Source organism: Rhipicephalus microplus, chromosome 7 (genome assembly GCF_043290135.1).
Source record: "Rhipicephalus microplus isolate Deutch F79 chromosome 7, USDA_Rmic, whole genome shotgun sequence".
NCBI classification, from domain to species: domain Eukaryota; kingdom Metazoa; phylum Arthropoda; class Arachnida; order Ixodida; family Ixodidae; genus Rhipicephalus; species Rhipicephalus microplus.
Window position 1 is genome coordinate 160,169,541 of NC_134706.1, and position 25,106 is coordinate 160,194,646.

The following is a 25,106-nucleotide window of genomic DNA, read 5'->3' on the forward strand; positions in this document are numbered from 1 at the left end:
AGTTTAAGATATGGGGCAACGTACACGATGCGGCTGACTACAAAAGCCTGGACTAAACGAACTAAGTTGTGTTCCTTCATACCATAGTTTTTGTTGGCTATTCGTGTGATCAGCCTGCTTGTTTGGTAGACGCTGTTCTCTTATACCCTAATAGTTTCTTCATTGTGCCCATTCTCAGATATACGGAGGCCGAGAATTCGCAGATTCACTACCATGGGTATTTTACTTCCCCCTGCGAAAATCGTGATGTCTGGCCTTTCCTGTATGCTTTGGCGTCCCCTACATGTGGGCCTTTAAATGAGCACTTCCGGCTTTTCGGGATAACATTTTAGCCCCTTACCTTCTACATATCTCTCTAAAGTGTCAACAGCTTTTGTAGTGTGTTTGTAATGTCGCCGTCACTCCCACCCGTCACCCAGAGGGTGATGTCGTCGGCGTATATGCTATGTCTGAGGCCCTCAATCTGGTCAAGTTTTGCGGGTAGGCCAATAATCGCCACATTAAATAACAGGGGAGACAGCACCGAATCCTGTGGCGTCCCCCTACTGCCCAATTCCATCTCTTCGGACCTTGCCTCTCCGACCGCAATTCTTGCAGTGCGGTCGGACAAGAAGTCTCTCACGTATGCGTAGGTGCGCTGTCCTATTCCAGTCCCTGAAGATTCTCTAATATGACTCTGTGTGTGATGGTATCGAAGGCCTTAGTGAGATCAAGGACGAGGATAGCCTTAGAGTTTAAGAATCTGGTCCCCACATCGAGTATTTGATGCTTAATCTATAACATGATGTCCTGCGTTGATAGTTTAGGTCTGAACCGATCATGGTATGTGGGAAGAGTCCGTTCTCCTTCATGTAGGTAGTAAGACGCGTAAGGATGACGTGCTCCATGAGTTTGCCTATACATGAAGTCAGTGAAATTGGTCTAAGGTTATCCAGCTGGGCTTTCTTTCCCAGCTTCGGAATCATGATGACCTGAGCAGTCTTCCATGACGTGGGTTAGTCCCACTCTTCCAACACTTATTCATGTACTCAGTGAGCGCTTTAATGGATTCGTCGTTCAAGTTCCTGAGCGTCTTATTAGTTATTTCATCAGGTCCCGGAGCAGACCTCGGGTTTAGTCGAGCGAGCTCGAATCTAACCTCAGCCTCCGTTATATCAGCATCGAGTATAAGGTTGTCCTGCCCTTTGTAACTGGAAAGTGGTTCTTTTTTGCGTCTGCGAAGTACTTTTTTTGTAGCTCGTGGAAGAGCTCCTCCTCTGTTTCTGCATAGTTATGTATTACGTGTGGCAGCTTATGCCTCTGTGCAGTCTTCGTACTTTGCGGGTCTAGGAGACTTCAGAGAATGTTCCAAGTCTTTGACATCTTCATTTCTCTATCCATCAAGTTACACGTGGCTTATCCATGTTGTTGGGTCAGCCGATTCGCATGGAGCTCTATCTCCTTGTCTAATGTAGCTATTCTTTCTTAAATTACTATTGTATTTTTGTCTTTTCCAGCGCTTTTGGATGCTAGTCCTTGCCTCCCACAGATGCAACAGTTTGCTGTCAATCTCCGCCATTCCCGCTTCTTCGAGAACAATTTTAGTGGCTTTCTTGACACTCTGTTGGAGCTTTTCTACCCATTTTTCTATATTTACTATGGTATCATCTGAATCCTCCTCTCGAATCTTGCGGAAATAGTCTCATTCTACAAGTGCCAGTTTTCTGCCTCACTTTTTTGAGGGCCTGCATGCACTGTTGTAACTACAATATAATGATGGCTACCAAAATTTTGCTGCGTGTTTACCCATCGCGAGTGTGCTACGTTCTTCGTAAAAGTTAGGTCCGGTGTTGTGTCACTACTAAAGCTGTTGCCTATTCTTGTGGGCTCTTCAGGATTCGTTATAAGCGTAAGGCCCTCGTGTTCAGCGTCTGCCCATAAGTTGCGTCCCTTTATATTCTCAACAGTGTATTACCAAGCAGCGTGCGGTGCGTTGAAGTCGCCGACTATGACGAGAGCCTGTCTCTCCGCTATGCTGAAGGCTTTGTGGAAAAGTGGACGAAACTTGAGCTTCTGTCGCGGTGGGCTATAAATGTTAAGCTCGAAGAGGCTTCCCTCTTTCTTACGGGAGAGTATTATTTCAATAAGGACGTGGTCTATGCAGTGCACTCCGGTATCATGCTCTACAGCCGTGAGGTTTCTATGCACCAGAGTTGTGACAGTCGCCTTCTCACCAGAAGTACTATACGACTTGTACCCCGATAACTTTGCCGTCCCCCCGGTCTCTTGCAGGGCGATGACATCTGGCGCCTCCCTGTTTATCACAAATTGCTGCAGGTTCCATCGTTTCCTATGGTACCCGCGGCAATTCCGCTGCCAAATAATGCACTGGATACGTGGCGCCATGCTTATTTATGGGATCCTGCTCGGTGGTCTTGCTAGTTTCTACTGTGGGTGTTCTGCTATACGGTTTTCCTTTAACCGACCCCGCACCAGACGACCAAATGTCCTTTGGCGTGCTCTCTATCGCTGATACCCTCTGCTCGAGTCCATGAAATCTCTGCTTTATTTCGACGTGCATGCAAGTAATTTGGTTTTGTATTTTATCAAACATTTCTTCGAACAATCCCGTAACCTCGCTAATCAAAAAATTACCGGCTTTTCCTGCCTCTTCCTGCACCCTCCTTTTTAGTGGCGGTGACTCCCCACTCGTTTGCGAGGGAACAGATGTTGGGGCTCGATTAAGCGTTGGTATTTTGCTAACGCAGGGAGTGTTAGGCGTCGCACCCGCGTTGCGCCCCTCCTGAAGTTTTGCATTTTCTTCTTTCAGTTGCTTAATCTCTTCTTTAGGCGTTAGGTTCTCTCTAGTGATGTCTTCTAACGTTTTTTTTTAATCTGCAGCATTTCCTTTTCTAAGGCGGACCCCATAAGATTACTTGGAGAAGCAGTGCCGGAGACCACATTTGCAAAGCTCACCTGCGTACTGCCGCTCCCTCGAGTGGCTCTTGAGTGGGACCTTGGCCTTAATCTTGATTTCGGTTTGGAGCGGGACCTGGACTGTCTTAGACTCTTTCCCCCAGTAAGCTTTGAGAAGGATGTGGTGTGATCTCGTGCGTGGCCGTTCGCACTGTTTTGCCTGTTAGTGTCCTTGTCCGACTGCTGGCTGGTTGTTGTGTTGTGTTCCTCGTCCTGGCATGCGCCGACTTCCTTGTACTGGTAGCAGGCTTCAGCGCACGCTGCACGTGCTTCCTCCTCGTCTCGCCTCGTCCGTTCCCAGTGACGCCTCCTAACCAGGAACGGTATCTTGCATCTTGCCCTACATCTCTTGTCTCCAGAAGGGTGATCTTTGCCACATACCTTGCATTTAACTTCACAACGATGATCTTGCACTGGATTACCGCTTCCACATCCCCTGCACACCTCGTCGTTGGGGTAGACACACGTCTGCACACACCCTAGCATACATTGAAGTGTTTTCTGTGTAGCGTGCATTTAACGAGCATTGCTCCATACCTCACATATCTCGGAACGCGAAACCCCTCAAACAGAACAATGATATTGTCCGTGTTTCCCATTCGTTTTGCATGAAGGACTCCTAGGTTACGTGGAATGACCAAGTTGCTAAAGATGTCTTCTAGGCTCTCTTCCTTGGACACCCCTCGTATAAGTCCCTTTGACGTGTTCTCCGGGGCTGCCCTGTACGCACAGGTCTCGAATTCCTGCTGACCTATTCGTATTTTGGTAATAGCTCCATACTGCCAGGCTCGATCCTCGGACGGTGTACTGATGACGAGTATGTTCTGCGTGTTGTTGATGCACATACTGTCTTCCACAGCCGCCTTCCGGCCGAACCCCGCAGCGTTGTGCATGCAGCAATATATGCGATCCATCCCGTATTCTGAGACGTTAAGTCCACCACGCGGACGCACAATGACGTCATAGTCTTCCGTCGGCAGATTAGGCAGTCGACTCGCCTTGATGATTTGTCCAGCGTTTCGCTCATTCTTCCATTTGTTTCCCGGCGCCTTTCCTGCGAAGGGCGTCTCTCGCTGCGTATTTCCCGCTAATCCGGGCTCCAGGTCGACCTGCGTCTTGGCGCCCTTTCGCACTTCGCACCAGCCTGACCCTTTTTCAAACTCTTCTGGTAATAAGTCTTCTCCATCGAAAGTTAAGACCTCCATTTTGGCCTGAATCGGGCCTTCGAAGAGGAACGGGGGGCTCCGAACAGCTCCAACGGTGCGTTCGGTCGAGCTCTCAACACCACCGCGGTGGTGCAGACACCAGCGTCCAGTTCGCGTTCGCTGAGCTTAGCTGCCGCGTTGACGTGGCGACCCAGAATACACGGTAGTTGCACCAAACAAATGCAGCTCACCTGTCAAAACGTGGTGTCCAGAAGATCTCTAGAACTTCCGTCGTCCACTGGTGTGAAAAACGGTGCTAGGAACTTCGATATCGCGCCGATAATCATAGAAAAACTGCGGAGCGGGTACGACGTGCGTCCGCACTCCAAGGCCTCCAAGTGGCGACCACCTTGGTGCCCGAGAAAAACGTTTCTCGGAGTGCGCTATCACATGACATTTGAATAGCTCCGCATGCTTTTAGGTTTTCCCATAAAAACATTCGAAAATTAATTCTGAATGGGTTAATTTTAACATGTTTGGCTTAAGAGCCTCAATAACAGATGCCGCAAGGTGCTCATTAAAAACGAAAAGTCTGCAGTTCAACTGGCATTTGTTGAATTTACACCAAGTTTCGATGCCCTTCAAGCAAACGCCATGAGATTGATTGGTGTTGTTGCTGTCAAGAGAAAATATTTGGACCCAATAGCTTTTCGCATGTGCGCTTCAAGCTGACTCTATATGTTATCGCGATAGCAATCACATGGACACTCTCGGCTGAATTTTGCCGCCGGCGTGGGCGTCGATGTCATGCGCCGTATGTGTATACGTATATATATATATATATATATATATATATATATATTTATATATATATATATATATATATATATATATATATATATATATATATATATATATATGCAAACGCAAGAAAGAAAAAAATCTAGAAAAAAACACTCGGGTGCGCGGAATCCTTCGCCATTCAAACGTCAAGCTACTTATATCTACCACTTACCGCTGTGCGAGAGTATATCGGGGGCAATTGTATTTTCAGCATTACCAGCAAGATGGCGCAAAAAGCGCGCGTCGCTACATCGCGTGGCGGCGCCCGCTCTAATTTCCTAAGCGTATTTTGAGTGGCGAGATAAGGGTGCATGAGGGAGCTACGCTCCCTGACGCGCCCTTATCTCTCAGCGGCGAGTAGGGGAAGGTCGTACGCCTTGGCTGGTCTCGGGTTTTACCTGGAACGATTCTGCTGAAGTTGCGTGGTGAATGAAGGTCACTAAATCATTGCAGTCTCCATTTGCGAAAAGTGCGCACTTTTCAGACACAGCAAAGTAACAAATGAGACACTTACTCGCGTGCATTAATGTATACCTGTGAGTACGTTTTCTGCATCATTTGAGCGTGAGGAATGCGAGCTATGTTTCGATCTGCTTTCAATTCGTTTTTGAATTTGTTGTTATCGCATTCATCTCTTCACCTTATGGCAAAGCTGTGACTTTTTTTTAGTACCCAACGATGAGAGTTTCTGTGCCTGACAATGATGAAACTACTATATAAGACATCCCCGATAAGCCGTGAATTTTCTAACAAAAAGATTGATGCCTCCGCTTTCATTGGTATTGGCAGTTCAGCCCTCATTTCTTTCAGAGTGTTCCAAATGCACTCCAGCTTGCAAACTGTAATTTCTGCGTTTCGTTATGATGCTTGAACCGAAAGAAATTCTTTGCTACGTAAGAATGGCGGCTGGGCAGGCCACCACACATGTTCGAAAATGTTATTTTTGTATAAACAAATTGTACTTAAAAAACAAATGCATGTTTTTGTTGAGAAAAAGACCGCATTTTCAATAGCCAACAAAGAAAAATGACTCTTTCTGATGTATTTCCTTTCTGTGTCCCCTAATAATATGAATTGTTGCTATTGCATTCGTTGCTTGATCCGTGCGGTATAACTGTCAATTTTTTAAACATGGTATCGATTATCGAGGCATCAACAAACCCTACATAAACATACAGGAAGACATCTAAAGTGAATCCGCAGATAACATAGTTCTTCTTAAAGAAAGTCACAAAAATCAAATAAATAACAGTGTAATGCAGGGTGACACGAACTCTTCATTGCTGTTCACCGCGTGTTTACAGAAGGTGTTCAGGGCTCTAGATACGGAAGAGTTAGGAATCAGAGTTATAGAAGAGTATCTTAGTAACCTGCGATGCACTGATGGCTTTGCCTTGATCAGTAACTCAGGGAACAAAATACAGCTCATGATTTCAGAACTGGACAGGGACATCAAAGCAGTAGGTCGAAATTTTTACTGAAAGGCGCAGAAAGACTTCACGAGGCAGGGCCAGCAGAAGCGTTTCATCCGTGATGTCGGCTTTGGCTGACAGCAGGAACGAGCGAAACCAATCGCGATGATGGTGGTTATGTAGAAGTGAGAACTATGAAGTACGACAAATGTGCTTACACTACTTTCCGCCTCTTCGCAACAAACCTGGCCGCAACTCAAAGATCAGCTGAACGAGTAATAAATGGCTTCATGCGTGACATGTGAACGATCTCCGGGCTTCGACGACGGTGGTCAATTAAGCACTAATGTGGGGTGACGAGACAGTTCACTGGAGAAGTTTCTCGTAGAATGGTGTATGAGCCAACGAACTGGTGAAGAAATTTCTCGCAGAGCCCTGACGCTCGAGTCAGGGTCTATAGTTTGTTCTTAACTGTGAAACGAATTGTGACATCACGTCTTTTGCTATCATAGCGACATTTTCATGCTTTTTGAGTGGCTTCCGTGATGCGCCGAGCAATTCTACGGCATTGCGCTACTTAAGTGGCGAACGCTTCTGGTAGGGTCCTGTGAATTTGGACCTCTTCTGAATTTGGTCCTGTGAGGTGATCGGCAGGGGTCGCGAGGGAGGCTGGATGTCGGAGCTCCAAGGATTTCATGCGGAGGACATATTGTCGAAAGAGAGTCGAGGGGGCATCGTGACAGCGCGTCGGCTTCATGATAACATTTGCCAGGCTTATATGTGATGGTGCAGTCATACTCTCGCAAGCACAACACACAGCACTCTAGACGTCCTGTCTTTTTCTTCAATGAGGACAGCCAACACAGAGCGCGGGGGTCTGTGACGATAGTGAAGTGGCGACAATACAGGTACAAGCGGATTTTTTGTGTCGACCAAACAAGAGCCAGGTACTCCTGCTCCGTGATCATGTGATTCCTCTCCTCTGGGGACAGAGTGCGGCTGGCATATGTCATAAGCTGCTGTTTAGAGGCGGCATCACGCTGCAAAACTACTGCTCTGATACCTTGCTTGTTTGTGTCAGTGTAGCGGATAGTAGGCGCTCTCTCGTCAAAATGGTGAGACACTGGTCCGGAATCCAGGCGTTCTTTCAGGACTTCAAATGCAGACTCGTAGTTAGCGGACCAGTGAAAGAAGCACCAGCGACTAATAGCTTATTTTGGGGGAACCGCTATAGCCGCAAAGTTGCGTATAAAGTGATGAAAGTAGGACATCAGGCCAAAAAAACTGCGCAACGTTGTTTGGGTGAAAGGCCGAAAAAACTGCTATACAGCGGTCATCTTGTCAGGATCTAGCCAGACTCCGTTTTTAGAAACGACATGATCGAGAACTTTATTACTTTTGCGGGCAAACATGGCAAACATACACTTTTTTTGGTATTTATCTGAAGGCGTGCATTTGAAACGCACTGATGTCCTTCACGTAATCGTTGAAGGTGTTGGGTAAAAGTAGTTTAAAACATAACAATATCTTCTAAATAACAGAGGCACGTCTTCCATCTTAGGCCACGAAGAACAGTATTTATCGTGCGCTCAATCGTTGGTCATCTGGCATTACAAAGGCGCTTTTTTCTCAGCCTCATTCATTGGGATTTGCCGATAACCTGATCGTAGTTAAAGGCTTAAAAATACTTCGCTGCTCTTAATATGTCCAAGGAGTCATCAATTCGAGGCATAGAGTATACATCCTAGCGAAAGATCCTATTTAGCGCTCGATAATCAATGCAGAAACAAACGACGCCAGTCTTTTCACGAAGACGATTGAAGAGTCCCTGGAACTGGAAGATGACCTCATTATCTTGCCTGATAGCATATCAAGAACGTATACTTGTTCTTCAATGACTTTCATTTTCAATTGCGAGACACGGTAAAGCCGATGGTGTGTAACATAAAACCATCGGTGTAAATGCGGCGTACATCCACGGGAGTCTGACTCAGTTTTATGGCACAGCTATTGGAGCAGGCCTTATGCTTAGCTAAAGGCACCAATAACACTTAAGACTGTGCAGATGTTAGATCGGAAACAAGTGCTGCGCGGAAAGAAAGAACTCGAACCTGACGTGAGCTCTGATGATTAAGACGGGTTAAGTGCTGCAATGGAGGTCAGTGGAGATGTGTCTGTCGGCGTTACGTCATTTTCTTGGGCAACATGAAGGATTCAGGTGTTATGTCACAAATGAATTATTCAATATTTTAAAGACGATAGTCTTTCTTGGGGGCCTTTGACGGAGAAATTTGGTCTGTCTGTCTGTCTGTCTGCCTGTCTGTCTGTCTACATTTGTCTGCTTGTCCGCTCTAACTATACCTCAAAAGGCACCAAACGGCCCACCCCATCCGCAGCACCCACCAATATTGCTCAAGGTTTAGCGTTCATAGTTGTGCGATTGTCAAATAAAAACAATTATTGCGCATATCTGAGGTGCCACAACAACGCTTCAATGTTTTGTATGTCTGCCTTTATACTAGAAGTGGCACACACAAGTAACTCTAAGGAATGTAGCGTTTATTGGCGCTGCACTGAGAGTGCAACGCGATGCTCAAAAAGGTGTTTCCAACGCTTTGCTACGACGTCACGGTGGTGGCACCTGCCCGTCGCTTTGCGTTCTACACCTTATCACCTCCGAGACTGGCGCGCATCTCAGTCCGCGGGCTGCACGCCTTCGTTTTCGTAGATAACTGCCAGACGGCACTTGTGTCTAACGTGCCTCGAAGCGCTCGTTCACCTCCGCTACATGCTCGAGGCACTTTAACGCAGCGCCTGCAGCATACCATTCACCGATTTTCTTGCGCAGACCATCAAATAAACATTTTGTTCTCTCTCTCCAGACTCAAGACTATCATCTTTTAACTATATTTGCGGTGTAACATGCAGATTTGGAACCATTTATTTAATGTTTTGTCCTTTTCAAATAGACAGAGGAGCGGTGAATAAAAGCTGTCTTTCGGCAGCTCGACGAGCCCGCCAAATGGACAAAAGGTCGTGGTCATGGGACAACCAGAGCAGACAGGAGACGACGGGAATTCTACGAGAAGTGCAGCGAGAAGCTAGAGCGACTAGAGCCTCACTATCGGCTACTTGTCTAGTTGCAACAGCTACGACGTGTTCGTGAGGCGCAAAACACGGTCTTCAGTGGCAGACAAGTTGAAGATCGATGAAGGTGGGGCTAACAGAGATGCATTCAATGTATCCGTGATGTGAACGACGTGTTTTTACATATTATGGCAGCGGAGGCAGAATGTAGAAAGTTCCTACCCCGGATAAGTGCATGAACGCACGTGCGCAGCACAATCATCTCGATGTCGCGACGTATGCTACCGATGAAAACGCGAGCTGTTTCAAGAACACCTTCACAATTCACAGAAAACAGATTTTTTGTGGAAGCAGGTAGTATTTTTGATGGTCGACAAGGCGTAGTTCGCTATCCAAAAACTGCAATTCTTCGGTTTTCAAATGTTTAACAGTGCGGAAGTGGGGGCGAAGTGGCGATGTAGAGTGGTGGTAAGGGGATGGAGAGCGTCGCCTGGATGAACGGTAGTCCTGATGTGGATGCGGGACGCTGGAGGAGAGGGATAGTGGTACAGTGTGATGGGCAGGAGTTTGGAGCACAATGATTGAGTCTTAAAACCGGTACCAATCGAACTCAGCATGGCCTCGTCGTTCTTTTTGTTGGTGGTGACGGTACTATCGATATATGTGACTCCAGATTCCATTGTAAAAATAAATAGGAAGGGACGGACGCCACTGAGGATACGAGGTGTAGCAGATACGGTACCTAAACGGCCACGAGTATTGCTAGCAGACCCAGATGTGGCCACAGCAGGCGAACCTGCAGCTATATTTGCATATGTGGGTATCAGTGGTTGAGCAACTGCTGCAGTCAGTAACATCATCGAGGCCACATTAGTGTAATAGAGAAGAGGGCGTGCTGGTGGAGCAACTGATGCTGTCGGTGTTGTCATGGATGCCAACTCCTGCTTCACAAGATTCCGCTGGTCGAACAGTGCGGGTGACGTTGAGACGGCGATGAACTACTGCTGTTCCAGGTCTCGAAGTTCAACACGGATGATCGCGCGGATGAGGCATTAGGCGAAGATTGCTGTCTTGTTGAAGGCGAAGGGACTACAAGAAGTGAAGGCGCTGACATGTCGAAACGATGTTTTCAACTCTAGTGATAATTTTAATAGCCAAGGCACTGAAGCCAATCATGCCAAAGATTCAGGAATGTGGTGAACGCACTCTTAATCCATCATATGGCTCAGATTTGGGCGCACGTTAAAGAACCCCAGGGGATCGAAATTTCTGGAGCCCTCCACTACGGCGCTTCTCATTATCATATGATGGTTTGGGGACGCTGAACCCCACGTATCAATCAATCAATCCATCATATGGCTGTTCGCATGGTAGCATAGCGCCAAAACAACCTCGTGGTCAAGTTGAACCCGCGTTGTCAGCTTCTGTTTTGCGGTTCCGGAACGACCTGAAGAGCATCCGAATATTTCTCGCAGCCTTGTGGCGAAAGTCAATCAATCAACGATGTAAGTTTCGTGGTTAAATTGCCACGTTTTAGCTACGCCGGTCAGATAGAATGGGAGATAGCTCAATTACTCTCCATCTGTTCACCAATTGGTTGAAACCACATGGTTGTAAAGCTTGAGCTAGTCCTCGACGTCGCATTGTGGAGACCCGTTAACATTGGTTGTTCGCGCTTAGGACTGGTTTCAGCGGACGAAGGGAGGGCAGCCGAATGCATCGGTGTGGTAAGGTTAGGGCTAGGTGTTGGTTTGGTTGTCGGTATAGCTGTGGGAGTAGCCGAGTGGAAGTGGCCGGTAGATCGTAGCTCCAGGTGGGACACAAACGAATGAGGTCTTAGGGATCTCGACCTACATCGACCACTCCGAAAGATGCTAGAAGACTACAGCAGGAAGGCCAGCAGAAGCGTTTATTTCGCGATATCTGCCTCGACTCAGAGCAGCAACGAGCGATCGAGACCAATCGCGATGTTGATGATTATATTACTTGTGTACAAATGAGAACGACGAAGCACGATAAATGGCAGTCATCAAGGCACTGAAGTACGATAAATTGCAGTCATCATGGCACTGCGAGGACTTCCGAGGAATGAGAACAGGGCAATAATAATTACTGGTTCAACATAAGTATGCACATCACTTACAACTCCTCATACCTCTCATGCCATCACGACGTTTCTATTTTTAGTTCCGTCTCAGCTGAAATACCTGAAATTAGTATGGGTCCTTGGTCACTGTGGGTTAACAGTAAATGAAATGGCCGACGCTTTAGCCCACTCACCGGTATATCTTCAAATAACTGAGGTTCTTCCGGTGATAGAATACTTCACCGCAATCAGGTTCAGAAGATCAGTCACCCACACAGATAGAATGGAAGTGTAGAGAAGCCTAACAGAAGCAATAACTATGTGAACGGGATATAATCACCTAAAATATCCATGGAAATCGCCGTGGAGCCAATCTCGACAATAAGAAGTGATGATCACCAGATTTTGATGTCGTGTCCCTCATTTAAACTTTTACATGTGCAGGGTTGGTCTGACGATACTCCCGTGCCAATTCTTCAGAAAACTGGAAATTATCGCACATTACTTTTTGTGATGTGCAAGATATTCTCGTATAAAAAATCGACTTCTAATTACTCCTTTTACAAAAATAGGCTTGACCTTATCGGAGAAAAAGTTTTAAGCTTCGGTGCCTCAGGTTTGAGATACTGCCGCTAAGATGTCTTTGATGCCGTGTGTGATTTCATTATATCTACTCAACGAGTAACCTTCAATCTGGTATTTAAAATTCTTAGTCATTTCATAAAGTTAAAACTCCCGTCTAGTTAATACGGCAGTCTGGAAAACAGTCTCAAAAGCGTATTACTTGTAGGTAAATTAAATATTTTACTTACTCTTGCCATTTCATTTCCTTAATTTTGGGAATAAGGTTCATAGCTTATCTAAATTGACATTTCACAGTCTCTACGTTGCATTCTTGGCCGATCCCCCAAAGGGCGTACGTGCCAAGTATCTAGGGACGCAAAGCAAAGCAAAGCCAAGAATGCAACGGAGAGGCTGTAAATGTTATTTTCGGTAAGCTATGAAATTTAAGACCAAAAACTAGAAAACGAAATGGCAATAAACTCACTATATTCAATTTACCTAAAATAATAGGCTTTTGAGACTCTATTCCGGACTGCCGTAATAACTTGACGGGAGTAATCTTGAAAAATTGACTTCTAGCTGATTGAAATGACAAAAATTTCCTATTTTATGGACATTGTCTACCACAATATTTTTCCGAACCCCGCGAAATTATTACCTCACAGTTTCAAATGGACTTTACAAGAGCATCTACATAATCTCCCAACGAATGTGGTTACTGCAACATATGCATCGCAAAGTGAGGAAAAAGCTGGCATACGAATATCTTGCCCTCAACATGACTGGTCTCTTTCGTTACGGCTGCCGGATTTTATCCCAGTTTTGATAGCTGAACATATGGCAATAAAATTAGCTCTCTAAAAGTTACCCAGTTTAAGAACAGTAATAGCAATAATCATTGATTCCTTATGTGTGTGTTCTTCTCTCTCTGTATCTGCTGAAATGCCTCTTGTAAAGCTGTTTCAGAATACCAGTTTCCACAAACCTACAATGTGAACTTTGAACTTTGAACTGTATTTATTTCAACATTCGGGATGCTGAGGGCCGTGGTCAAAAAGCCTCTAATGGGCTTGACTGGGACCACGACCCCTTACAAATGGGCAGCATAGGCAACACTTTTATTGCAGTGACAATGTACAAAAACTTGAGCAAGCATAAAGCATAAAGTATAATAAGCATAAGCATAATAAAGCATAAGCATAATAAAGCATGAAGATTGAAAAGTAATAAACTCAAAAAAATGACCGTAATTATTTCCTTACACATACGATATCAACAAGAGAGTGTAACGATGCAAGAAAAGAAGATCGCAAGATTAGCACCAAAGTAAAAAAAAATATGGGGCATGTGCCTATACGCTTACTACACTTACAATCAGAACAGTCACTCAAATGGAAGACGATATGGCATTCAAGTGAAACGGCAGGAGGAAGCGCAGCATTTATTTGCCGTAGTTAGTGCGCGTGCGCGGGATAAGCCATGTGTGATTGAAACGCGTGTTATAAAGAACTTTGCGGTGGTTTAGGTTGGCAATGGTTCATAAAAGGTTGTCGCCTTTTAATCCTGCCTGGTAGCGTTTCACAAGCATTGCGCGGTAGTATTCAGGTAGAGGTAGCAGCTTCATGTCGTGAAATATGGGAGTGGTGTGACTGCGATATGGAGCATTTGCAACGGCACGAACAGCCCTTTTCTGTATGACGTGCAGTTTGCGGATATTTGTTAGAGTTGTCGTACCCCAAACCAGATGACAGTAGTCGACGTGAGATAAAAACAGGGATTTATAGATGAGAAGTTTAACTGCCTTAGGTAGCGAGAAACGCACCCGGGATAATATGCCCGAAATCCTTGATATAGTGCCACATAGTTTTTCAGTGTGTGCGTTCCAAGACATGTGTTGATCGAAAATTATTCCCAGACACTTAATACGCTGTACTATCTCGATTTCTGAACTGCCAAGTTTTAATGGGACATGACAAGGGGTTTGTTTATATGTCTCCACTTAATTTGGGTACCAGGACACAAGGGTTTGCTTTTAAACGAAAGCGCTGATTTTTTAGCAAATGTGGCGCTTTCGAAGCCAATCAGTCCGATTTTCCCACTGACAACATACATTACAATTGCACGACTTCGCACCTTATCTTTCAAAAAATTCTTAGCAGGCCCTGTCTTGACAGCGTCTTTATAATAAGCACCTATTATTTCCCTGCAACAGTGAGTTATCGCGGTGGAGAATAATGGAAGTGGCCATAACCAAACTACGCTGCCGGGTTACCTCCCTCAACTTTTACTTGCATAGAGCAACTCAAGCGTTGTCATTTCTGTGTATCTTCTGTAAGGAGGACGAAACAATGAGTCATTAACTTCTGCCCTGTCGCCGGTTTACGTCATTGACAAGAAGATTCATAGCACCATCTCTTCGAAACTTGGGTCTGGAAATATCCGAATCAGATGTTCTATCATTCGGTGCCCCTGCTCTGGGCTACAGTCACAGGGTTGTTGACTACGCCATCGAAGAATTTATCAGTCAGACTAAAATAATATAGAGCTGAACTTTTCGTTCTTTTAAACATTTATATAATATTATTCAGTAAATATTTGTTGTGTAACATATCCCTAGCATGTAAGAGTGGCATTGCAAACAAACAAAAAAACACGTAACTCGACCAATCTCCTATATTGGGTAAGAGCCATGAGAAGAAGAAGAAGAAGAAGAAGAAGAGGAGGAAGAAGAAGAAGAAGAAGAAGAAGAAGAAGAAGAAGAAGAAGAAGAAGAAGAAGAAGAAGAAGAAGAAGAAGAAGAAGAAGAAGAAGAAGAAGAAGAAGAAGAAGAAGAAGAAGAAGAAGAAGAAGAAGAAGAAGAAGAAGAAGAAGAAGAAGTGCTTCCAATATGCGCCAAAAAGTAATGTGCTACAGTCTTGGCAGAAAACAGCACTTTGCGGTAAAAGGAGATACGCTGTAAGTTATAAAGGAATATGTCTACTTAGGACCGGTAGTAACTGCAGAGCCGAACCGTAAGAGTGAAGTAATTAGAAAAATGAGGATGGGGTGAATCACAATCAGCAAGCATCATCAGATCATGAATGGTAATCTGTCACTTAGCCTCAAGAGGAAGGTATAAGACAGCTGCACCTTGCGGGTACTTACCAACAGAACAGAAACATGGAGTGTTACAGAGAGGGTGCAGCTAAAATTGAGAATGGCGCAGCGAGTGATGGAAAAGAAGATGATAGGTGTAACCTCAAGAGACAAGAAGGGAGCAGAGTAGGTCAGGAAACTAACCGAGGTTAAGTATATTCATGTTGAAATCACGAAGAACTGCTCATGAGCCGGGCACGTTGGTAGCATAACCGCTGGTTGTTAAGGGCTACTGAATACATTCCCCGAGCACCAAAAACGCACGAAGAGGAGACAGAAAGTGGCGTGGGCCGACGAGAGTAAGAAACGCCAGACCTTTGCAAAAGACACAGCACCGTCACAGTGAAAGTTAGAAGAACGGCCTCTCAGAATCTTTTCAGCACACTCATAAGGTAACTACTTCAAGCACACTTGCTTGATTTCCGACAAGGCGTTAATAGTAATTTTTTGGGTAGTAGGCTGGCATTTCCTATGCTATTCCTTGTCATTCTTCTGAGAAGCGCGGTAACCGCGAAACGCTTGCAAGGTATTTTGTTCCAATTTCGCAGTGGCTGACGATGATGAGGAGATATGGCTGAATTGGGTACGTGCGACAGTTATTAGGAAACGGTAACAAACTTTTGTAATGGGTTCAAGCATTGGGCGGCCCACTCGTTATGCTATACACATTGTGCGATGACTCGTTGTTCTTTTTTTGTTTTAAAACGCTTTGTAAGTTGTATTAACGTGGTTGTTTTCTCGACATCAAGCCTACCTAAGGCAAGTTTGCTAACAAGTCACAAGCACCGGCGTAGCTCAGTGGTGAAATTCTGGGCTTGCACCTAGCGGACCCAGGTTCGAGCCGTACTGTGTCATTGGATCTAGTTTTTTTTCTAATTTTGCGTGATGTGCTTACGGACACTGCTCGTGGCGGTGGCGGTGTCGGACAACTGCGCATGACCCGAGTTGTGATCTCGTAACAGCTTTCGCTGTAAAAGTTCGCAGTTATAACATGGCAGCCGAAAGCACAAGACCGGCTTGATTGGCGGATCATGTGAGAGGTTTTCGTCACACAGTGGGCGTAATCAAGCTGATAGAAGGATCATTTATGTAGTCACTATGAACTTAAAATAAGCAATTAGTACGGGCTGAGCATTCACGCCCTATATTGCATGTTTGCTTGTTCCTTTACCTGTGTTATGCGCGAATTTTACGGTTGTTTCTACTCTAAAGGTAATGTGGACAAAAATGAGCAAACAATAAGTAATAAATATGGTTGATTAGCAGCAGCGAAATTCTAAGCGAAAAAAGCTATATTTCACACGCTACCGTGTTATAAAACAAAAACGGCAAGAATTTCATTGCTTTAGGCTACAGTGTAAAGCACCAATCTTTAGGAGAGTGACCCTTAAATGCAGTTGGTATGGATAATGAATTATGAAAGGCTTGAGTAGCACGTAGCCACATATATATCGCGTTCTCAGCAACAATGTGTGAACTACCTCCAGGTAGCATATACTGGTTAACTGCCTTTTATCATAGTGATACATAGGCATTCATTCTGCCTATTTAAGAAAAATTCAGGCCTGCGCGGGAAGCACCGTAGAGTCACGGTAAAGGCTTATACTTGTGTCACACGGTCGTTTTCTTTCTCGATCAATGTCGATCCGGAATAACCACGATCCGGATTAGGTGCTGCTACAAGAACACTTTTAATCACGATCAGGCATGATGACGATCAAGACTATCGCGATCCACATATCTTGATTTGTCTGAGAGATCGCCATTTCACTGTCGTCTGCACCTCCTGGCCACGCTTGTTGAAAGCCCAATGCACAATAAAATCGAGCATAGTTTAATAAAATGTTTATAACAAAGCAAAATCTCAATTGAAACAATATCTGAAGTATTGCATATTTTAAGATTCGTATCGACCGCGTGTAGTTATGGGAGAAGCAGATGACAAGGAAACGACAAGCACTCGACCGTTGCCTGCGGCACTTAGTTCAACTTTCGCACCGTCGGAGCCATTTGAGCACCATGAAGCAATGTGATAATGAGTATCGCAAGCCTTTCGAATACGTCGCAACGTACGCGCAAATTGTGACGCCGTGGCTGAATGAAGAGACTTTTACAGTAATTGACCGCTGGCAGGAGCGACTGGAAGACTTCAGGCGCCAGAAGTGATATTCAGGCGCGTACCACGAGATTGACGCTTTACTGCGAAGGAACGGCTACGAGTGATGGGCCATCATAATTAAAAGTGAAGGCTAGGAATCATCCAAAGCATTAAAGATAATTACGACGAAAGCTCTATGCAAAAATGAATTTATGGAATGACTGTTGAAGAGGCACGCAATGTTTTTGGCGCTCGAGCGGTTATTGCACTATTATTATTGCTAATGAAGGACTTTATAAAAATATCGTACGCCAATTTTTGTCATAAAATTGTTTTAAGGCACGCAAAGGCCACTTGACACCTTTAATCTAACCCAAGCTTGCAACGCGGATTAGCTTGGGCCGTGTAACAACAGTCATAAGGTTGGTCGCGATCAAAAAAACCAAACCGTATCATCCTGATCGCGATTAAAAGTGCGCTTGTGACAACAGTATAAAAGAGCTGCCTTTATAGAGCCTTTCGTAAACACCCTTGCGGCAACCACTACAAGTACAATTGAATGAAGCCCTCTATGCTCTAAATCATATGTTAACATGAAATTGTTTCATGTTTGTGTTCACCACAGCTACGCTGACGGCTATTCGTCTCGAATATGACTTTGTGAAATTTATGTTGATAGTTCAAAAAAACGAGATAAAAAGGCTCCGTCGTGGGGCGTTCAACCTGCGCCTCCTCGGTCACCGTGCCACGTTCGACAACTGTGGCCTCCAGCTTGTATATCGAAGATGCGGCTCAAGTGACCATTTACGATGCCAGTGCAAAACACCATACTGTAGTCGCTGTGGAGTGATAGGTAACGTCGGTGAAGGGTGTGACTGCCTGTGCTGACGCAGTGGGGATATTCACCCAAATATAGTTTGCCCTGTCTGCAGCTCCTACTCAGACGCTGCCGCAGACGCTGCGGCTGCCGACCACTGACATAGGCGACAGAAACAAATATTGACTCGGGGAAAGTGGAGGAGATCACGAACGCTGTGCTGGCCTCAACCCTTCTCGTTTCTTCAAACTAAGCGTACAAGCAAAGCTCGATTGTCGATGAAAAGCGATGCGTGTTGTCCTTCTCGTCGGTGGAGGAACTACTGATCTCTACTAGGGGGTCAGCGCGAAGAACCGTGCGCCTCATAAGACACAGTGCGCTGTCCTAGGAACGACGCTGGCACCCCTTCTCTGACACCACTTCATTTTCCATCAACGAACTAGTGCAGTTTTCAGGCTGCTGCTATTGGAGATGACCCTCCGACACATGTCATACCGAAAAGCAGTGCAGAAAATACCACACCTGTTACTGCCACTCCAACCTCTTAGACACCGCATCGTACAGGCAAGAAATTGTCGACACAAAGGGCGCTTACACTGGCCTGCGGAGACTATAACCGTGCTGCCAGCTTCAAGGACGTGGATCCAAGCTTGGCATTCGCTCGGTCCCTACCTCCACTGGACACGTTTTCGGAAGACAGCTTCAGCCAGGGAAGGGATGGTAGCATCGGACTGTCTGGCCTTGGCGAATACGACGTGAAAAAAGGAGACCCACGTGAAACAAAGCAAGGGCACACTCCCATGAACGCAGTGATGATCATGCTAAATCTCAATGGCCCAAACAATCTGGACCCTCTACTGGAAGGGTGAAGCAACAGAAGGGAAAAGTCAGGGTACTTAACCAGAAAGACATCCGGTTAGCTATCCTACACTGGGCAATTACAGAAGCGGACTAGAAAGGTGAGAAACAGGAAAGAGAATGAAATGAAAAAGAGAGAAAGTCGTACAGTGCCTTGTGTCATGGTTGAGGAAAATTCTCAAGGACAATCTCCAGGACACTGTCCTAAGAATGGCTTTCCTTCCTGCAAGCACAAGCAGACCCAAGGCGTGCCACAGGGATCAGTACTTCCACCAGCAATACTCAACATCTTGATGTGTACTATTTCTATAACCACGTGTACTATTCCTATAACTATGTGTACTATTACTGTTCCGTCCTCATAAACCTAAGTCTGCACCCTAAGGCTGCAGAATTATGTTGACGACATTGCTATTTTCGATATGGCTGCTGACAAATTGCCTTTACGAAGCTTCACAGTCGTACGTCAGTGAACCCGAAAAGTGGCTAGATGGACTGCAGTTAAGTCCTAATACCAATAAGTGTGCTATTCTGTTTTTTTGGTTAATGATCCATTAAGAATATCCCTGATTTGCAAGCTGCAGGATATCCCAGAAGAGGAATCATTAAAGTACCTCGGAGTAATATATAACGAACAACTAAACAGGCGGGCTCATAATAAATATATCACAACAATAGGAGCATGGACATTGGGTGTATTGCGCAGGCTGAGCAGCCGAAGATTAGGTATGAGATGAAAAGCGCTTCTGATGGTCTACTAAATGTACGTACGACTAGTAATGAAATTCGGCTGTGTTCTTTTTTTTCGGTGAGCCAGCATACCAGCTTCGGCCACTAGTCCTATTAGAGCGAGAGGGTTTAGGGCTCCAAAATATGGCCATCCAAAATATGTAGCGAAGACAGTATAATACCTGGAAGCGAGAACACCATCCCTGTTAAATCGATTTAACCTACTTACGGTGCAGACTTTCTTACGGTTGTACAAAACACCGTCTAATCATACTAAAATATTTTAATCTCCAATCCCGATATACTTTTCTCCGAGCACTGGCCTAGATTCCTCGATCCACAAATCATATTTGCACAAATATTACTCGTTTGCTGAATGTACAAATTCGTGATGTGTGTCCATTGACCATGGAACCTAAATTCACAGACATTGTCTACCACGATATTTTTCTGAATCACGCGAAATTATCACCTCATGGAATTTTAAATGGACTATTACGAGATCTTCTAAATCATCTGCCAACAAATGTGGTTATTGCAACAGATGCATCGCAAACTGAGGAAAAAGCTGGCATATGAATTATCAGCCCTCAACTTGACTGGTCTTTTTCGTTACGACTGCCGCATTTTATTTCAATTTTTATTGCGGAATTTATAACCGTAATACTAGCTCTCCAATAGTCACCCAGTTTAAATACAGTAGTAGTTATCATCACTGACTGATTATCTGTATGTTCTTCTCTGCCTGCATCTGGTGAAACGCCCCTTCTAAAGTTTTTCAGAATACTAGTTCCCGCGCATTTACAATGTGTCTCTCCACTTAATTTGGGTACCAGAACACAAGGGTTTTTTTGTAACAAAAGCGCTGATTCTTTAGCAAAAATGGCGCTTTCGATGCCAATCATTCCAATTTTCCCACTGACAACATACATTAGAATTGCACGACTTCACACCTTAACTTTCAAAAAATGCTTAGCAGGCCCTGTCTTGACAGCGTCTCTAGAATAAGGACCTATTATTTCCCTGGAACAGTGAGTTATCGCGGTGGAAAATAGTGGAAGTAGCCATAACCAAACTACGCTGCCTGGTTACCTTCCTCAACATTTATTTGCATAGAGCAAGTCAAGCGTTGTCTTTTCTGCGTATCTTCTGTAAGAAGGAGGAAACAATCAGTCATTAATTTCTGCCCTGTCGCCGGTTTACGTCATTGAGAAGAAGATTCATAGCACCATCTCTTCGAAACTTGTGTCTGGAAATATCCGAATCAGATGTTCTATCATTCGGTGCCCCTGCTCTGGGCTACAGTCACAGGGTTGTTTACTATGCCATCGAAGAATTTATCAGTCAGACTAAAATAATATAGATCTAAATTCTTCATTCTATTAAAATTGAACTATAATTTTTCATTAAGTATTTGTTGGGTAACCTATCCCTAGCATATTCGAGTAGAATTGCGAAGAAACCAAAAAATCCACCTAACACTCAGCTAATCTCTTGCATTGGGTAAGAGCCATGAATTAAGGAGAAGAAGAAGAAGAACGACCAGATCGAAGTACGGCTTCAAACGGTCCACGTGAACAATATTGTGTCCATGCCGACGATGGTCACCGCGTGGCGTAAGCGGTTCAATGGCGTAATTGACGGGCGATGTGCGCTCTACCACGCGTTGTGGACTATGGGAATTTTGTAGTAGCTTAGTAGACAAACCAGGCGCACGGGGTCGTAAATACAGTCATACAAGGGTTCCAGGGGCAAACTTTGTGGCAGGAGGGTGGTCGTCATCGCGGGCCTTTTTCTGGCAATGCTGGTCAGCCATAGTAAACTGCTTCGCTAGTTCGCCGCATTCTTCGGCATGAAGGGTGGCTTCGGACACGGTCGTGCACTCACATGCATCTGGTGCGTATGGCAGCAAAGTGTCAATTGTGTACGATGGTTGGCATCCGTATAGAAGGAAGAATGGGGAAAAGCTGGTGGTGACTTGGGTAGCGGTGTTGTACGCGTAGGTGGCAAACGGAAAAACCAGGTCCTAGTCCGTTTGGTCAGATGCCACATGGGTCGCGAGCATGTCACTTAGGGTCCGAATAAACCGCTCAGTCAGGCCATTCATCCGAGTGTGGTAAGGAGTACTCATTCGGTGTACAATATGGCACTGTTGGAGAAGTGCTTGAATTACGCCGGATAGAAATACACGGCCCCGGTCACTGAGGAGCTCGCGAGGAGGGCTATGACGCAACACAAAACGATGGAGGATGAAATCTTCTACGTCCTGAGCGGTCGCTGTAGGCAGAGCAGTGGTTTCGGCGTACCCTGTCACGTGATCTACAGCAACGATAGCCCACTGGTTACCTTCTGTGGTCTATGGCAGTGGTTCATAAAGGTTAATTCCGAAGTGATCAAATGGGCTGTCGGGGCACACAAGCGGCTGTAGCGGACCTGCTCCTGGATTCGGCTGTTGCCGCCGCTGACACTCGTGGCAGCCGCGAATAAACTGTTGAACAAAAGTAAACATCCCACGACAGCAGTACCGCTTCCTTAAACGTTCGTATGTCTTGAAGACACCGGCGTGAGCGCATTGCGGGTCGGGTTGAAATGACGCACAGAATGTGCAGCGCAGCTTTCGGGGAATAACGCGCAGCCACTTCATGCCATCTGGTGAGTAATTGCGCCGGTAGAAGAGGCCACCTCTAATGATGAAGTGCGAAGCCTGGCGTCGCATTGCTCGAGAGGTTGGAAATGTCGGTACCGCAGATAAAACGTCCAGAAGCGAAGTTATCCATGGATCGTCGCGCTGTGTAGAGTATATTGTGTCGATGTCAGTAGCTGACAGCGCGTGTTCCTTAGAAGATATAGAGGCAGCCTCAGTGGACAGTGGTTATCGCTATAGCGCATCAGCGTCGGCTTGTTAGCGGCCGGAACGGTACACGACGCGGATGCCATACTCTTGAAGTCGCAGAGCACAACGAGCAAGGCGACCTGATGGATCTTTCAGCGACGAAAGCAACATAAGGCATGATGGTCTGTAACTACAGCAAAGTCGTGGCCTTATAAGTATGGGCGAAACTTGAAAATAGCCCAAAGTATGGCTAAGCACTGTTTTGCATTCATGTCATATAGGCGCTCATATCATATCAGCGGAAAAAGTCACGTCTAGAACTTTCTTTCTCCACATCACAAATGTATTTTTTGTTGTTTTAATCTCAAACTAGTGTTTCCAGGCCAGTTTGTCTAAATTTTCACATTTGTCAATCTTTATATAACATGTACTATAGTGTTATCAGCAGTGTTATAAAGTTGTCCACTGAAACTATTGAGCATACTGGTCTTTATATGTATACCAGCCTGTTATTAGTTTGGCTGTAGGTAGTCTTGCTTTTTGTACTTTCTTGTGCTTTGTTTTTATATTACAAACTCTTGTTGCTAATGCCCTTGCGCTTCACGCTTGGGCAAGAAAAACAAATAAAATAGCTTTCAGGAATACTTCAATTGAACTGCCCCGCCGCGGTGGTCTAGTGGCTAAGGTACTCGGCTGCTGACCCACAGGTCGCGGGTTCGCATCCCGGCTGCGGCGGCTGCATTTCCGATGGAGGCAGAAATGTTGTAGGCCCGTGTGCTCAGATTTGGGTGCCCGTTAAAGAACCCCAGGTGGTCAAAATTTCCGGAGCCCTCCACTACGGCGTCTCTCATAATCATATGGTGGTTTTGGGACGTTAAACCCCACAAATCAAATCACTTCAATTGAACTACGCGCGGATAGTATGCTAACACCTGTCACTGATTTTCATTTTCTTCAATATGGTAACCTATTCGCATAAAGCGTAAGTAAGAAAATATAAAACTTCCTAATCAGAAACATTCTTGTTTGTTAGAACTTGTCCGAGTTTCTGGTCACCGTCTCTATATACGTAATATAATTTTTGAAGTTCACTGCTAATAATGAAGCTCTGACAGGGTAATTTATGGGTCACACTTGTACTCTGGTGTTGGGGTGCAGTCACCATGTTGTCACTGATTATAACACACAGCAGTATACAGAATTAATTGATAATGCTTGTGTGCATAATATTATATTTGGTGCCTTTTTTTCAGCGTTGGCAAGTGGCACGATAATGACCCTCTTTGCAATCGCTGTCCCATATCTCGGCACAGCTACAAGGGTATGTAAAACTGTTTGTAGCTTCTTTGTTTGACCCTGCCTTTGAATTATGCCATTATGCCTAAGTGCGCATCTGCGATGCACTGCACAACACAAAGATCCACCAATCGCATATTTACACGTGGTCGTAACGCTGAAGAAAGTAGCAGTCGGCGTGTCGAAGGCTAACTGTTTATCTGGCTTAAGTGGTGGTGAGGAAACTAAAGTCAAATTAAAGCAAGCGGTGCATGCTGTGCACGAACAACAGCAAACGGAGCGCTGGCTATCGAAAAGCTGGCGAACGGCAATGCACTTTGGCGTATATACGTGTGCTGTTGAATATTTGGCCCTTTTAGGCAACCAATTTTGCGCTGCGTTCCACGTTCCGCTCAAACGCTCAACGTTACCGAATCGCAACGCACGTTTTCGGTTTTAGCCAAGTGTTGTTCCGTCAACGCAATCGCGATGCCACCGGGGAATGAAAGTTGTTGTAATAGAAAATAAAAATTGTTGCCTTGCTGAGTGTGAATTTATTTCTTTGTGACGCATGAGCGTTTTTTTATTTTTTTTGACACATTCACTTGGAGCTGAACTACAATCGAAGCCTTCAAGGCAGCCCAAACACACTTCAAACGCCCTTAGTCAGCGCGTTCAGTGTGCCGCCTTGTGGCAAATCGAACTAAAGAACCTTTATGAATAGGTGGAAGACTGGCTGCTGTAAAAAATTACTTTATTACTATTTTTACATACATTTTTTTTTTACTATCAAAGATTCGGGAAGTCCTTTTGACGGAATTACCAAATAAGCATCTCGAGAGGCTCCTTTATTGTCCGTTTCGTGGAACTTCTCCCCAAATGCGCGGATTCTCTGAAAGATAGGCTGCGACAACTTTTCGGGGGAGGCACAAATCCTTGTTTGTCTTGATGTACCGTCGGTGCTTATGTGCTTGCCGAACAACCACTGCGTTTTCCGAGGCTGGCATTTTGGTCGTTTCTGCTTGCGTCACGTGATCTGCCGCTCGCTATGACGGTCTGCTCGCACGCTCAGCGCCTAGCCGCCTAGCGCATGCGCAGTGGGGCAACCCATAGAGTTTTCTAATATGCACTAGAGAAAACTCTGGCGCTGGTGTCTATAGGAGCTGCAACGCACAGCGCTTCAGCGAGCATGGGAACGGTAGACAGTACACCTATTTGTGTAAACTTCGTACTTCTGGCCTGCTTCTGACTTCGTGTGTGTTCGTATGG

At 45.2% G+C, this 25,106-nt stretch overlaps 1 protein-coding gene across 3 annotated transcripts in view; it reads left to right on the forward strand.

Moving 5' to 3' along the window:
* LOC142767112 (putative sodium-dependent multivitamin transporter) overlaps positions 1-25,106 on the forward strand; it is a 239,775-nt gene that overhangs the window by 126,636 nt on the left and 88,033 nt on the right. For all 3 annotated transcript variants that reach the window (XM_075868338.1, XM_075868339.1, XM_075868340.1), the window contains one exon: positions 23,816-23,883. In XM_075868338.1, the coding sequence (XP_075724453.1) occupies positions 23,816-23,883 (68 nt within the window). The remainder of the gene's footprint in view (positions 1-23,815; positions 23,884-25,106) is intronic.